Source organism: Ictalurus punctatus, chromosome 22 (genome assembly GCF_001660625.3).
Source record: "Ictalurus punctatus breed USDA103 chromosome 22, Coco_2.0, whole genome shotgun sequence".
Classification (NCBI taxonomy): domain Eukaryota; kingdom Metazoa; phylum Chordata; class Actinopteri; order Siluriformes; family Ictaluridae; genus Ictalurus; species Ictalurus punctatus.
The window spans coordinates 8,859,832-8,877,464 of record NC_030437.2 but is presented as its reverse complement, the minus strand read 5'-3'; the positions used below and the strand labels follow the sequence as shown (position 1 = coordinate 8,877,464).

Here is a 17,633-nt window from a genome sequence, read left to right as displayed (position 1 = left end):
GGACTGATTAATTTCAGCTAATTCACTAGAAAAGTGGACACAGAACAGAGGATGTAGTTTGAGCCTTTTCATCGTACTTGACAGTTGCACAAAAGATGTTCTTTAATTAAAAATAAAAACAAATATATTTATATAAATAAATAACAAAATAATTCTCAAAAGGTTTAAAAAGTAGCCAACTAAAAAACAAAACATAGGATATATTAACACAAACAAAGCAAGTATTGAGTTATAATGCGTAGCCCACCAGGATGACCCAAGGAACTGAGACAGGGATAATATTTACTTTGGTTCAGTACTATAGCACACAGGATAAAAATTTAAATAGTGATGAGGTAAACTGATAAATTAATGTTCCTGTATGTACTATCCAGTAATAAACTTACTATCTTTCTATCCAATTTTATTTAGTATTAGATTAAAAATTAAAACAATCCAAGAAAAACGATAAGATAAAATATTATAATAAAATTAAAAAGTTATCAAACAAAATAATAAATTAGAGGAAAAAAAAAAAAATCACAGTCCAATTACTTTTGCACTGCAATGTACATGGTCAGAGCTCCAGAAGTTGCATATGATAAAGAAAGACATGGTTTTATAAAGCACTGATAAAACCAAAGCACTGACTCGGTCATATGCACATCACTGGGACATCAATGTTTCCGTAGACTTACTAAGAGGTTTATTTTCCTGTCCTGAAGAACCACAATCAGAGATGTTTTTCAGCAGTAAGATGCTTTAAAACCATATTAGGGTTTTGTGTGACCGAGGACTCAGGCAGTGGTTTTGAGGTTGGACTTTTGTGGGGGGATTTTGAGTGTTGCTTCTTCGTGAGGGCAGCAGCTGGCTGTGTAATGGTTTTCAGAGTTCTCCTCTTCTTCATGTCTGTCCTTCATCTCCACAGTGCTGTTCTCAACATTCTGAACCTTACCCAAGTAACTGGTTGTTTTCTCATCATCCTTCTGAGGTAGGTTCAGCAGAGCCTTGTACTTCTGTAAATATCACATTTGATATTAGATTTAACTTTGAGAAATCTCAGAAAACTAAGATAACATACAGTATAAAGCAGAACCTTAAAGATACAGTGGATATAAAATGTCCACGTACCCGTTAAAATTTAAGGTTTTTGTGATGTAAAAAATGAAACCAAGATCAATTATGTCAGTTAATAATATGTGAATAAATAAAACTCATTAAAATCTATTGCCACTGGGTGTTGCAGGAAAAAGTGTTTCATCATACTATGTTGCATCTGCATTTTTGGGAGTTTGTTTATATTTCATCCCTTCCTTTGTACTCTTGATGCAGGACAGGAGAGTTTCTAACACCTCTTCTTATGAACCAAGACGCTGTGCCACACACGATGATATGCTGAATCATCAATTTATTTATAAAACACTACAATCATGATATTGTGATGTGCATATAAAATGAGGCTTTATACTGGCTGTCATTATTAATGCCCAATCGAATCAGCTTATGGGAGTGTACCCTACAGTTTATGGCCCTTCCTGTCCATTTAAAACAAATCCCAGCCAAATAGGGCTATAGATAACCATTGCACAGAAAGGAAGGGCTGGTATGGCAGCAAAGTGGTCTCAAGTCAATACGCATAGAAGGATTTTTTTGGCAATTTATTTCTCCAATATGTATATTTATGGTTAATATGCGGTTAAACTTTTTTGAAGCCTTCAATACCTGTAAGTTCTGGTAGTGAGTGAGAGACTTGCAGTGTGTCTCTCGAGCTCGGGACTCAAAGTGGTAGAACTTATGGCAGAGTTTACAGAGGAAGCCTGCTACCGGGACTACAAAACTGGTGCCTGTGAAAGAAGATATAAAAACTGATGTGTCATCATAAAAATTTTTATCCTCATCTCATGGTGGGTCTTTCTAGATTCTGTGCTCACCATATTGTGTGTCTGCATCATACACTTTATCATTAATCTCTGCTGGATTGACCTGTTAGGGAGAAAAGCAGAAGGTCATGGACTATAAAACAAACCAAACTAACTGATCGGTTAATCAAAGAGGACAATGACCTGTTCAGACACCATGTGTTCATTCTTTTCTTCACTTTCATCTTCCTCATAGTCATCTTCATCTTCAAAGCAACCTATGGCGTCTAATGTTATGAGTTCCTCCATGACTTCAGGTCCTCCTTCTTCTTTTAGCTAGAGCAAAACAGAGCAATGAAGTACAGGTTATTTATATATGCAGTCTAATCATATCACTGTTATTTTCTTATCACAACAGAGCTGAGAAACACCTCTAATGAAGTCAAACACCAATGCAGTTAAGTGAAGACAAAATAAAGAAGACAAAGAAATGTAAGGGTGTCTTTATCTATGCAGCACTAAATGGAACCCTGATTCATTTATCTCCTCTGTGTGGTCTCAAGCAGGTGAGAACACAGCAATCACGCTCATGTGTGGACCAAAATAACTGCTCCAGGACTGCCTGAATGAGGTCTCGACTCGCATTTAAGGGAACTCAATTGCTGTGAGAAAGAGATTCAAGCCTGAAATTGCAGGAAGTGAATGAAACACACTGTGCATTTTGGGAGGCCCAAACTGACAGAGAACAGAGAAAATAAGTGCTCAATACGGTGCACAAAATATTTGAAACTAATTATTTATATTATTATTTTTTTCATGTTCAGATGATCCGAGTGATATCTCGCCCACCTGCGAACAGTTGTTTACCTTTTCCTGTCAACTTATTTCTGTGAGTAAGAGTATAAGAGGTTTACAATTAAATAAGTAGCCCCATCCCCTCCTACATGCCCTTCAGCTTCATGTTACTTTGCTTTCATTATACTCTGATTCAGACACAGCAACTGACCTATTAGTTTTGAAACCGCAAAAAACATTTACACATGATCCTTCTGTCACAGAAATGGTTCGTCAATATAATAACAGTGAGATAACTGTACGTATGCCTTCCTGGATCTCAAGAGTAAGTCTTAAGCATGAAGTTGCATCTTGACCCAGATCTGGAAATTGAGAGTCAAGGCAAAACTTCTTTCTTTTGACTCTTTCCACATGATTTTTCTGTAAATTTTACCTCATGGTTTGAAATGTTGTCTTGCTGCAGAATGCACCCACATTTAATTTTTCGGAGATGTTTAGTAAAATAAGGAAAATATTCCTTTTTTCCCCTGAAATTTTTGCACTCAAGTGTACACACCTCCTCAACCTGTTGTTTGTGCTCTGGGGACTTCATGTGCTCCACAAACTTGCGAGGAGTTCTGAAGTGTCGTTCACACACTGTGCAGAATGGTCTGGAAGAGACCTTTGCCATCTGTCATCAACATGGGAACATCATTTACATAATATTTACATTTATAGCATTTGGCAGACGCCCTTATCCAGAGCGACTTACATTTATATCATTTATACAACTGAGCAGTTGAGTGTTAAGGGCCTTGCTCAAGGGCCCAGCAGAGGAAGCTTGGCAATGCTGGGATTTGAACTCACGATCTTCCGATCAGTAATCCAACATCTTAACAACTGAGTGACCACTGCCACAGAGCAGCTTTACAGAAATGAACCATTTTGTGCTCTTTCCATGTTTGTTCATACCTTGTGCTTCTTGGTTCTTCTGTGTTCGATAAGATCACCAGTAAAGTGACACTGGCAGATTGCACACCAGCGCTGCAGTCCTCTGTAACACATCACATAAATACAACCATAGCAGGCTCTACAATTCATCCTGCAAACCTTTCACAACACTCAACTTCAATGAGCACTAACTGGATTAATAAACAGTGAAAAGATCTAATCTTTTCTCTCCAATAAGTAATAAACATGATTCTAAACTAAATGGTTTAGGGCATTTCAATGGAAAGTCAAACTTATTATTAAAAAACAACTTAAAAATGTAACTTAAGTCAATATTTACTTTTGCTTACTTTTAGTACAGACTTAAGCCCCACATGCTTATGTGTATAGTCTCGTAAACCCACTATGTTCATGTGATGTCATATCCTTAATGCTGGAATTCATCCGTAAACCATATTCCACAGGCTCTTTCTGCTCATCTTCAGCTAATTGCTTGAGATGTTAGATCAAATTAGTGAATTGGTTTGTTAGAGGATTCTAGCTGATCTAAGAGCTCTGGGATTAGCAGCTGTCTGGAACCAGGGCAACGGACACTGCAGGTTTTCTCAGGGTATTAGGTTTCTCAGGATTTTCTAAGATCCATGTACAAGCGCATCTCAAAAAATTATAATATCATGGTAAAGTTAATTTTTTCCCTGTAATTTAATATAAAAAAAAAATTTAATTTCTGTATTATAAATTCTTTATTCTAATATTTTGAGATACTCGATTTTTGATTTCCATGAGCTGTAAGCCATAATCATCAAGATTAAAACAAAAAAGGCCTGAAATATTTCACTTTATGTGTAATGAATCTAGAATATATGAAAGTTCCAATTAAATTAATGTAACCTTGGTTAGAAGCAATTAAGGGTACTGTTGTAGAGGTGTGTAATATCTGTACTTGCCTGCATTTGCCCTGTAGTGATTGGTGCATTTTGGGTAGCAGTGTTGCCAGGCAGGTGTTACTCAGGTGCTGAATCTCCATCATCTTCTGCTGGTGTTCCAAGCTGATCATGTGAGTCTGAAAGTCCTGCAGCAAACCAACATTTCAGTGCATCACACTTACAAAATACCTGTGCTGTACATCTATGGTAAATAATACAATGCAGGATGTTTAGGAAAAGTGCTCCAACCCACTTTTCTTTAACAGGACATAATCTTACATGTTGGTCAGGAGAAGTGACATTGCAGATATAGCAGCAGTATTTGTTCGCTGTCATGTTCATGTCTTTGTCCATGCCCAGGCCTGCAGCAGCTGCTGCCTCCTCTGACCCGGTGCTGAAGGCTCGACTCTCGCTGCTGCGCTGAATGGTTACCTTAAGAGATGTGCCTACACCCAGCACCTGTAAGCCAATACACTATTCATACAACCTTACACACTATCCATACAGAAGTGTACTAATTATATCACATGCTAGGAGTTTGAGAGGTCTCGATTTACTGCTGGTATATATAAGAAAAAGAACCTTCTAAGCTGTGGAGACTGATGAACATATGAATAAGGTGGTACAGACAAGTATAATTTCTGTTGATCAGCTGTACCTCTGCTGTCCTGCTCTGCTCCACTTCCTTGTCAGCTTCAGCAGATGGGCATTCCTCCTCTGCATAACCGTGCATGTAGCCTAAAGCAGGCACAAACATGCAAATTTAAAGTGCACCTATTATGGTTTTTCAAATATTACATTTCATGTAGTGTGTTATAAAACTGTTTGTGAATGTAAAAGTCTGCAAAGTTTCAAAAATCAAAAGTGCACTACGAACGGAGTTATTGACTTCCAAAAGAAGGAACCGATTCTGAACAGCTGAAACGAGTTGTTAGTGATTCCAGACTTACTTCCTTTACTAACCTACATAGGTTTGTAACAAAAAACCCCGGATCTGTTCATCGGCTGCACGCGAACAGCTTTGACACGCCCTCAAACACTACAGTTGTAGTTGCTCTGAAAGAGTTAGATTACTGTTGTCACCTCTACCCACTTTATTTGGGCAATCTTTCGCCTCTGGATCACAACCTGTAAGTATGATTAATTATTTATGTATATATTTTCTAGTGTGTTCTAAATGCATGGTTTTGTGTTGTATACGTGTACAGCCAGTGCACAGCTGTTAGCCTCTGCTAACCAGCTAACTCACGTTATTGCCAAACTACATATAAACTTACCACTGAGAAACGTCTTGTTTTCGTCGTGCTTGTGATGGTGGTTCGGGTTGATCTTCTGATGTATCACTATCGGACTCGAACTCAAACTGATATTGCTGTGTACGTGAATAACTCACGTTATTGAAATACCTCTCCTAATCAGCCATGTGCCAAATATTACCTACAGGTTTGTTGCCAGGGACACACTAGATGATTTTTTTTTTTATCTTAAGTGATTTTAAAACTGTGGGAGAGCACAGACATAAGGACAGTTTCAACCAATTTGTAACACCATAATCCTCCGAATGCACACACTAGAAGATCTGGCCAGACCGCGGGACCACACCCATCCATAGTAACGATTTCACAGGCACGAGATTTCACAGAAACTCGTGTTTTATCAAACATGACTTCATAAGACGATATCACTCGCACTTCATTTTGTTTATTAGCCTTATATCAGCCGGCTTATTCACACAGCAGAAAGTTAAAACAGACTCTTTTTTTCCAGATGGAGCTGAAACAGATGGACCTAAAACTTTTTATGGTAGTGGGCGTTTCTTTTTCGACACACGCTGGCAGCGGTAAACCAATCACAACAGACTGGGAAATCTGACCAATCAGAGCAGAGTATGCTCTCTGAAAGGAGGAGTTTAGAATGAATCCTTAAGAACGACTCATTTAACGAGTCGTTTTTGACACTGGGGAAAAAAGGTAATACTGCAATTTAAATTATGAGCACATTAAAGTGTTTTGTGACATTGGATACATCTAAATCTATTGTATGAGACCTCTAAAAAAAATTAGGCAAATTTCAAAACCATAATAGGTGTGCTTTAAAACAAACATTATCTAAATGATACAAAGTGTGTCATTTATTTTATTCCTCACATAATAAGAATAGTACTAAGGGCCATATTCAGAGTTGAGTTAGCTCTTGACAATATGCATTTACTGTATAAGTGCAGATCTGACAGTTTTATAAAAGCACAATATTTCACACTGCGTCTTGGGCTGTAAAAACACCCAGAAAATGGTGGAATGCCATTTGAGGCCAATATTAAATACATAAATAAAACAACTGATTTATTAATAGTCCATGAAAAGTTTTTTCTAAACACAGAGGAGGTCCAAAGACACAGAATCTGAGATCTTATACATCTTGAGTACTGAATCAATTATGAGTAAAATTATGAACAACACTTACTTAAAGTGGGTTTAAGTTTAGCAGATGAGTGATCATTCAGCTTATCCTTCAAACAGCAAAATATAAACAAATATCCATCCATTTTCTATACAGCTTATCCCACACATGGTCACAAGAAGCCTGGAGCCTATCCCAGGGAACAGGCACGAGATCGCAGGGCACAATCGCACACACAATCACACACTACAGACAATTTGGAAATGCCAATCAGCCTAAAACGCATGTCTTTGTATTGTAAGATGAAACCAGAGTACCAGTAGGAGGCCCCCAAAAGCACAGGGAGAACATGCAAGCTCCGCGCATGCAGGCCGAAGGATGGAATTGAACCCCCAACCCTGAAGTTGCGAGGCAAACATGCTAACCACTAAGCCAATATTAAAAATAGTATGTGCTGGATCAAGTGGTATTTTAAAAGCTACCAAATAATAATGGTGGAAGCCATATTTCCAGTTAATATGATGATTATAACTGGGACTATTCATGCAGCAATATGATGGCAATATTATTTTTAAATTGACTCTTGCTTTTACGTTACATCATGTTACATTTAACAGACCAGATATTCTATCCCTAATTAAATATGAGCACTTGCCAAAGACGGTGGTCTTTATTTAAAAACAAAAACAAAAACCCTGTCTCACAATACTACTGAAGAAAAATCTGGCAACCTCTGAGTGGCATTCCCCAAAAAAGCAACTCTGTAACCTGACTCTGAATACATGTTAATTTTCCACACATAAATATTGCCATAACTTTTAGACTTAACTTGCTGACTCTGCATATGGCCCAAACTGTGTAAACTTCCAAACACCAGAGAAATGAGAACTTTTCATAATAAAGTTAGAATCTGAAATCACTGCATGTAGACTTTTCTATAACACAAAGGCTATCAAACACTAGCAGCTGTTTTTAATTGGACAGTGTAGCACAACACAAAACAATTACAAATCCAAATGCAGGATTATCTGTATTCTGTAGAACTACCACTCAGTGGATGTTTTTGTACCACTCTGTGTAAACTCTATAGACTGTTGTGAAAATTCCAGGAGATTCCAGTCAAACCAGCCTACCAACAACCACGCCACAGTGAAAGTCACCGACATCACATTTTTTCTCCATTCTGATGAGAACATGAAGTGAATCTCTTAGCCTATATCTGCAAGATTTTATGCATTGCACTCCACATGATTGGCTGAACAAAGAATTGTGTGAATGAGCAGGAGTAAGTGAGATTTTTAAGTGAGATTTTTAAGTGAGATGTAACAATTATCAAGTGTGTGTGACACTGATGTGAATGATGTCCATTACAATAGACAAGTCAGGATTTAATATATGGCCAACTAACCTTCCTGCTCATGGACAGTGGACGAATCTGCTGGTTTTTGCTCTGCATCTCCACCTTCACACTCTTCAACCAATTCATTAGTGCTGTGTAATTCAGAACATGGGAATTCAGATTAGTGAAATACATAACAGCAGCTGATCATATTTAAAGTCTCAATTTAGTGTCATTCTTTATTTATTACTTATTTATGATTACCCATGAATCTTCTGCTTTTTCCCAGTAGGCTCTGTTTGCTCAGAGGATGCGGCCTGACTTTCAGCAGATGCTTCCAGTTTCTTTCCTGCATCAACACAAGACTGAATTAACATGTTTCAAAACCATCATATGCAATCAAATCTGAACGTGCTACTTTGCTAGACAAATGAACTCACCCTCTTTTGACGTTTTTACATCTATTCTACATTTGCTCATCTGCCCATTACTTTTCTCTGCTGCAACATGGCCGTTTTGCCTCTTTCTCTGAAGATTGTGCATAGAGTCGTTCTGAAATATAAAAAGTTCACGCAAATCATCCATAACAATCCTTAAAAATGGTTCTAATCACCCTTAAAATACCTAAATGACAAATTAATAGTGCAATCTTGTTATGTTCCGTTCAATCTAGGTTTCAGGTTTTAAGTTTTAGGTTCTGAAAATAACTCGAGCAATGTGCAGATGAGAAGCTGTCACCTTATTCATGAAAGTTCCACGTGACTCATGGTGATGTTCAGGTATAAAAGCCATACGTGGGGTCCTCGGTGGAACACCGACGGGAGGGGCGCCGAGAAGAGACCGGCCGCCTCCTGAAGACAAATAAGGTGGGTGTAGCTGCTTCCCATGACACGGTGGCATCTCTTCAACAGTCCACAAAGTGAAAGGCATTAGGAATTACACGATAGGAAATGACTCAGTGGGCAGAAGCAAGCTGTTCAAAAACAAAACGGAGGTAATGCCTTTACCTGGTCGTCGGGGCATGGGCACTGTGTGCTGCAGCAGTGGGTAGGGACCGAGGAGGCCTTGTGAGACGGCAGGTCTAACAGTCTGTGCAGATGGAAACGAATGTCCTCCGGGAGGTCCTCTGCTTGGCATTCTGTGAATCAGCAGTAAAGGTTTTTAAGGCCTGAAGCTCGAGTGACACCAACTTCAAAACATCCAATCAACTGATAAACGTCAACCAGCTCATTTTGAAATCTCTAGTGGTGAATCATCTTCAAGATTATACCTGGGGTTCTTACCAGTTCCATGATTTGGAGCAAAACATGTGTTCCTTTATAAACCAATATTACTTCTTTTTTTAATACTTGGGTAAAAACGAGAATACCACAATTCTGAGTTGTAATTAAATTCTTTTTCTTAAAACATTGCTAGAGTGAACTCTGTTAGAAAAAAAAGAGTAATTAAATTATACATGCTCTTTTGCAGTATTTGTGTTGTCTTGTTACGCAGAGGCTAATACTGCTTGTGACTAGAGATGTACCGGTATGAAAATTTCATATCATGATTATCAGTATTATCACGGAATTGTTAAAATGTGCTGAAACTGTACAAAAAGTACTAATACACACACTGAAATCATTTAAACAGGGTTTATATTTGTGTTCGGCCGCACACCGGTTACGTCGCTTGCCCCCCGTGGCACCGCCCCCACTGTCGTTTTGGTTTTTTTATAGCAATAAAAATCATTTAGTTCCGTTAGAGAACATGGCATAAGGCAGTGACGGCGCTCGGGAGAATTTCCAACCTTCCAAGAGGATCAAATCCAAAGTGTACTTATATTTTGGATTTTATAAAAATGCTGAGGGAAACTTAATAGAAGATGGTAATCCTGTCTGCAGAGCTTGCCAGAAGAAAGTTGCTGTGAAAGGGGGCTTTGGCAACTCTCCCGCTTTTTTCCCTCACTTTTAAATCGCTTATGAATGCCCATGCGGCTGTGTGCATTTCACTTTCATTTTCGAATAAGTGGCAGTTGCTTGAATAGTGAGTTCATTATTATTCTTAATGAAAAACACAACAACAACAAAACAGTACAATGACAGACTCACTTATACTAATTAAAATCTTCCGCCATCGTGTTGTCAGTCAGCTTGCCTCTCCCTTCCCGGGTCAGTCAGCTCGTCTGTCCCTTCCCGGGTCAGTCAGCTCGCATCACCCTACCCCGGGTCAGTCAGCTCGCCTCACCCTTCCCGGGTCAGTCAGCTCGCCTCACCCTTCCCGGGTCAGTCAGCTCGCCTCACCCTTCCCGGGTCAGTCAGCTCGCCTCTCCCTTCCCGGGTCAGTCAGCTCGCCTCACCCTTCCTGTCAGTCAGCTTGCCTCACTTTCGTCGCATGATAAGTGAAATCTGACTCCAGCTGATCTGTGCTGTGACTCGGACTCTTTTGGCTCATGCTGAATTGAGCAGACGTGTTCAGTTGTTAATTGTAGCGTCCATTTTCACACTCAAAAAACAACGATGCATGCTGCACCATGATAGGTGTGTGTGTGGACAGCATTTACAGCGAGTTTTACAAATCACGATAATGATTTTTTTTTTAATGATAATGAAATGTGACACAGTAATAACCGTCTGGGACTTTTATCGTGGTTTAGCGTGAAACCGGTAACCGTTTCATCCCTCCTTGCGACTGTGTCTCTGACTGTCAGCCATACTGCTTACATAACTACAGCACTCTGCAAGTAGTGAAACGGCCTCTTCCAGTTTTTATCTGGTAACTAAATGTTGCTAAAATATAGAAATTAAGCAGAATATCCTTACCTCAAAAGCGTACAGTAGAAATAAAATACAAGACATTTCACTATTTAAAATCTAAAGCTGTTCCTTTACAAGATTATCCTTGACATTTAACTTTAAACATTCAACAATGTTTAACTACTTTACATCATACAATAAATATCTCTATGCAAACACACAAACAAATCTAACAAATGCTCAGAAATTCTGCTAGGAAACCTTCAGTCCGGAGTTACACAAGAATTTCAGCTAGGTACGTTGTGTGATGTGATCTACAGTAGACCTGGAACGTACCTGTTCAGTACACTGGTTTTTATTACGCTCATGAACTATATGTAGAACATCTACAGCTAAAGTTGCTTTCTCCTCAGCTCGCCATACTGTCTGTGTAAACTGGACAAAGAGTGACTGGCCAAAGCATTTATTCTGGATGATGATTAGCTGGGAGATTTTTAACCTTATAAAACCAAGTTTATCTGTGAGTTTTAAAACAATGTTTTTTATTATTATTATTATTCAAATATTGCACTTTGCAAAATAAAAAAACAAACAAAACAAAACACCACAGTGCAGTAAAATAAGTAAACCCTGGTGATGAAGTCTTCATAGTTTTCAAAATATCAGACAGAACCGTATCATACTAAGGACATGATTAATTAATATTAACAAAAAGGAATGTATATGCATGCACATGGAGCATTTAAAAATGAGGTTCAGATGTTTCAGCTAGTGGTGGCATTGAGGGAGGTTTATTTTCATTTTTCAGTTGAAGCAGATTTAATGACATTGCACTGCTATCAGATGAATAATAGCACTGATGCGGCTATGAGATGAAGAAGTGAAAACGCAGTCTGTTTTTCTGCCTGTAAGAAGCAGCTGGTCAGTTGTTCCTACCGTGTTCCTGGGCGCAGGTGAACATCTGACAGGAGGAAAGGTGGAGATCTAGACAGAGACAGCAGAGACGGGATGGAGGCGCGAGACTCCGCTGGAAAACGCTGGAGCTGCTTTTCCTTTTCACGGATCATCTTTTCTTTCTTCTTTCCCCGGGGTGCACAAATCTGGAGACACAGATTTGGCACAGGAACTAGGACCATGAGACTTTTTCCCCGCGAAAGAAGCTGTGACTTTATCTCCCAGCGTCACGTGCAGCGTTGAAGTCTATTTACAGACTGATCTAGTAACGTGTTTACATCTGCATGCTAACGCGTCTCTAAAACGAGCTAACAGCTCATTAAAATATCCTGTCATTCTAAAAAGCTTTCAGGACTAACTTGCAAATTAAGTCATTCACAAAATATATATTTGATATATAATCGTAATGTATGTATTTAATTACCAGTTATACGCGACGTTAGATTATACAAACTCCACCACAACAGTAACGTTTTCTTCATCCAGTTGGTATAAAGACGAAGATGCATGTGCGCCCCCTTGCGACCCGGAGGAACAACTGCAGATCTGTGTTTATTCTAGGGTTGTCACGATACTACAAAAATATCTTACGATACTATTCCAGCTGAAGTATCACGATACCACTCCAATATTGTGTTGATTCATAAATTAAAAACTACATAATGAACCAAATTCCAAGCATCGGGCACAAGGCAGGGTACACCCTGGACAGGGTGCCAATCCATCACAGGGCACACAATCACACTCTACAGACACTTTAGACATGCCAATAAACCTAACATGCATGTCTTTGGACTGAGGGAGGAAACCAGTATACCCAGAGGAAACCCCCACAGCACAGGGAGAACATACAAACTCCACACACATCAAACCTTGACTCCTGACCCTGGTGGTGTGAGGCGAACGTGCTAACCACTAAGCCACCGTGTGTCATCTGTTGTTCCCTAGAGCAATAAAATCATGCAAATGGTAATTGTCCTCAGAGAACTAAGAATGAACAAAACATTAGGAATAAATAACTGAATTTGGAAATGAACTCAAAAAGATAAATAAAATTGGGAACATTAGCTCGCTTACTATCAAAACACAGTTAATTTTAGTATTTACACAGAGCAGTTAGCATAATGTTTGCTCGCTTACTAGCCAACAAGAAATCTTTAAAGATTAAAGTAAAGAATTTAGGTTAAATGAAGTGTCACTAAACTTTGCGTATTCTGCAAAAGCAGTGAGATGTGTCATTTTAGTGAAAATAGTATTAACTGCCGCACATACAACATTACTTTCCGTACTATTGTATTACCGGTGAACGATGCAACCCTAATTTATTCCAGTGTGTAATCTCTGATCTCCACTGGATAGAGTCCTGATCATTTCCATCAAGATGAGTTTTAATACCTTCCTTACATGCTGTGCACTTTATCATCTACTATTACAACTATTCACAAACTAACTATTACAAAGCCACTAGGGATCAAGCAGAAATATCAATGTTATTTGATCAGCAGATATCCAAAGCCTGAATAATAAAGAAATCTCTGGAGATTAATAAAACTCAAACTAATAAAATCTTTGCACAGATATTTTGATGAATTCTCAATAGGTTTTCCTGCACATTTTAGTGTTTTCCTTGCTCCAAGACACCTACTTCAAATCAGAATTTGTTTAATGTGTTGATTCATTGAATCGGGTGAATAGGAGCAGGAAAACACTAAAATGTGTAGGACAGGTTCTGCAGGCCCAGGATTGGGAGCACTGTACACATTAGCGTACTACGGTAGTATCACGATACTAAAGCTTCAAAATACCGCCGATGTCACTATATTTTTAATCGGTAGTATCTTCAATACAGTAGTACCTTAAGTATTGTTGTGTTAATACAATTTTCGCTAAAACGACACATCTCACTGCTTTTTCAGAATACACAAAGGTGATTGACACTTTATTTAACCTAAATTCTTTACCTTAGTCTTTAAAGGTTCCCTGTTTGCTAGTACGCAGTCTAACATTCCCAATTTTATGATGTTTTTTGAAGTTCCAAATTCAGTTATTTACTCCTAATGTTGTGTTCATTCTTAGTTCTCTGAAGACAATTTCCATTTGTATGATTTCATTTCTCTAGGGAACAATAGATATAATATGTGGCACACTGAATTAGTTGTTTGCCAGTTGTATGATTATTTTGAGCTTTTACAACAACCAGTTATTCATTCTCATTAATAAGTATTCAGAGGAAAATTCAGTTCATTTTGTAGACCCAAATTCTGAATTAACATTTAGTATCGTGGTACTTCAGCTGGTATCATATAATAGTATCGTAAGATATGTTTCTGGTATCATTACAACTCTAGTACACATAACTGCAGAAATGTTTTACATGTTCTCCACTAGATGGCGCCTTTTGATTTTAAAAATTTTATTTAAAAAATAATAATAAAAAACAGTACAAACAGGACAGGTATCTGTACATATTTGCTGTTTGTATTGGTCTTAATCAAGTACCCTGTTTACCTTATGTAGGGTAACGCACATTTAACGCACATTAACGCACATTTTAAAATAGTTTATTTATATATTTTTTAAAAAGCATGCTCCAATTCTCCAAAAACTGATTCATGGGTCGCCCCCAGTAGTCTGAAATAAACCCACACGACATGGTTGCCAGGACTGCTGCTGACTAAAATGGATAAGGTAGAGTGAGTTATTTAACCACAACATAAATGTTTAAATGTTAAATGCTTAATTTTTCACAAAGTTAACATAAACTTGAGGCACGTAAAAAAAAATGGTTTACATGATGAAATTTTGAGTAGATATTTCCTAAAATAATTCCTCAATGAATTGATTCAAACAAAACAATTTATTACATACAAACCTTGTAATAATAAAAGATGTAAGATCACAGTGTACCTGTAATGATCTAAATAATTCAGTCATTCATTCATATTTAATAACTGCTTTATCCTGGTCAGGATCATGGGTGGATCAGGAGTGTATCCTGGGAACATTGGAAGCAGAGCAGGGATACACTGGGATGCCAGTCCATCACAGAGCACCATGAACGCACATTCACACCTACAAACAATTTAGCATAGCCAAATACACCTATCAGCATGTGTGTGGGAGGTCATAACATCATCATCATAATCATCACCATCATTACCACCACCACCAGCAACAATAATAATAAAAGGAGGTACCGTGGCTTAGTGGTTAGCACGTTTGCCTCACACCTCCAGGGATGGGGATTAAATTCCCACTTCCGCCCTGTGCATGTGGAGCTTGCATTCTCTTTGGGGGTTTCCTCCAGATACTCTGGTTTCCTCCCCCAGTCCAGTATAGGATGATTGGCATCACTGTTTGTTAATTGGAGTGTGCTTGAGATGGGTTGACACCCTGTCCAGGGTATCCCCTGCCTTGTGCCCCGAGTTCCCTGGGATAGGCTCCAGGCTCCCTGTGACCCTGTGTAGGATAAGTGGCATGGAAAATGGATGGATGGATAATAATAATAATAATAATAATAATAATAATAATAATAATAATAATAATAATAATAATAATAATAAAATGGAGACCCCAGGTTTCTTTGGGTTCTCTGGTTTATTTCTACCCCTCAAAAACATGGCAGTAGATAGACTGGCTATACTAAATTGCTGCTTGGTGTGAGTGATCACTGGTTTCTTCCATTTCCCACCTTATGCCCAATATTCCCTGGATAAGTCTTGAATTTAACGCAACCCAGGCCAGGATAAAGCCCTTAGTAAATATGAATGAATGAATGAATGAATGAATGAATCAGTAATAATAATAATATTATTATTATTATTATTATTATTAATAATAATAATAATAATAATAATAATAATAATAATGTAATGGACTCACATTGGAAGATGGGTTGGAATCCATGTTGCAGAAGTGTTTAATCAATAAATCCAAAACAGCAGACTCAAACATAGAAAAAAAGCAAAAACAAAAACAACAACAACAACAACAAAAAAAAACAAGCAGGGATCAGTAACAGGTAATCAGTGCAACAGGCAAATAAGACAGATGGGTAATCCAAAAATGTAAATCCAAATACACAGACAAAAGATCATAACAGAAAGCAATACTTGAATCAGTTTAACAAATGCTCGGTAAGACAGGTAAACTGGCAATACTTTGCAGATAGTCTAATGAAGCACATGGCTTGTAAACCTACACACAGGTATATTGAGTTCAGTGATGAGGTCAAGATGTTTACATCTGAGCTGACCATTTCTGCATACTGTGTATACTGAGGGCCCATCCATTATCCTCCCATGTTTTCTTATTTTAAATTCTGGAACATAGAATGCTGATCCAGTACGACCTATCACTGGGTTTCTTGAGCCATATGTGTATATTAGAAGAAATGCATAATAAACTGTTCTGATATATTCCATTGCATTGCTCTTGATATTAATGTAATTTTGTCCTTTTTGAATACTCTCATGAATTTGTAAATCAACTTTGACTGACAAACCAAGGAGGTATTGGGGAAATTATACCCATTGATGAAAATTATATATTATTTAGTGACATTCCTGCAGCCCATTCCTTTACTTTCCATGCAAAACCTGTTCCTGTTAAGTTTATTGTCTCCCAACTTCCCTCTATTACTGATTTTGTAGGATGATCTGATTTATGCCCTTGTAAATTGATCCAGTACGCAACAGATCATTTTTCATGTCTTATGTCTAATGAGGACTCTCCTGTTTCAACTTGCACTGCTGAAATTGGAGTTGTTTAAATTGCACCTGTAATACATCTCAGTGCTCGTGCTTGAATAAGATTTAACCTTAAGCATAATGATTGATGCAGATCCATATATAATACATCCATAATCTAAAACTGATTGTATAAGAGCACAGTATATGGTTATCATTGATTGTTTATCTGTCCCCCATTCTTGGCCTACTATACACTTACTATTAGTGCTTTGCTGCATTTCTCTTCTTTCCATGTTAATTTAGAGTTCAACCATAGACCTAAATATTTAAATTTGGTTACCCTTTCTAGTGGCTGTTTATATAAATAAAGTTTAATATTTTGTGGATCTACCTGGTTGAAACCCAAACAGACAAGGAGCTATTAATCCTCTGCTTTCTAACACATAATATAGCGATTAACAGATTTACAGAGGTTAGACCTCAGAGCAATTGGCCTATAATTTCCTGCTATTGACGAATCTTTCCCTGGTTTGGGAATAGGAATTACAACACAAGGCAGTTGTCCTTCCACCCATATTTTATTTAAAAGGTCCAATATTGCTTTAAGTATTACTTCATCCATATGTTTAATCATAGTGTAGCAAACTATATATTTTCCTGGGGCAGTACTTCTAACCCTCATTAATCCTCTTTTTAGTTCCCACATTTTAAAGGTGGCATCTATAGCTGCGTGACTATTAGTTTTTTGTTATATGAAGATAGATAGATAGATAGATAGATAGATAGATAGATAGATAGATAGATAGATAGATAGATAGATAGATAGATAGATAGATAGATAGGTAAAGATCATGATGTTGCTTTAGGATTTCTTCCCTCCTTCTCTTATAATCTTCTTCTAGATTATCTGTGCTGTGTGCTTTTTGAAAGGTGTAGGCTAACAGTTCAGCTTTATCTTCTTTACTCACTGCTGATTTCCTTTCATCTGCTGAGACTGGAATATTCTGAGTTCTATAAACTCCAAC

At 37.8% G+C, this 17,633-nt stretch overlaps 1 protein-coding gene and 1 long non-coding RNA gene across 3 annotated transcripts; one reads left to right on the top strand and one right to left on the bottom strand.

Moving 5' to 3' along the window:
* Window positions 1–84: 84 nt before the first annotated feature.
* ciz1b (cdkn1a interacting zinc finger protein 1b) lies at window positions 85–12,448 on the bottom strand. 2 transcript variants are annotated; one of them, XM_017452560.3, is made up of 16 exons: window positions 12,342–12,448; window positions 11,900–12,063; window positions 9,236–9,366; window positions 8,967–9,130; window positions 8,669–8,780; window positions 8,493–8,577; window positions 8,298–8,380; window positions 5,148–5,227; window positions 4,769–4,948; window positions 4,511–4,635; window positions 3,585–3,666; window positions 3,190–3,303; window positions 2,043–2,174; window positions 1,911–1,962; window positions 1,702–1,823; window positions 85–995 (listed from the first exon to the last, which is right to left on the bottom strand). In XM_017452560.3, exons 2-16 carry the CDS (start codon window positions 12,028–12,030, stop codon window positions 777–779), a joined length of 1,812 nt encoding a protein of 603 aa, XP_017308049.2. In that variant the 5' UTR covers window positions 12,031–12,063; window positions 12,342–12,448; the 3' UTR covers window positions 85–776. The 2 variants fall into 2 exon arrangements, with proteins under 2 accessions (XP_017308049.2, XP_017308048.2); XM_017452559.3 differs by having other exon boundaries at window positions 11,900–12,419.
* Window positions 2,254–2,567, top strand: LOC108256063 (uncharacterized). Its single transcript, XR_001810214.3, has 2 exons — window positions 2,254–2,295; window positions 2,405–2,567. It is a non-coding gene; the product is annotated as an uncharacterized LOC108256063 (long non-coding RNA).
* Window positions 12,449–17,633: the final 5,185 nt, after the last annotated feature.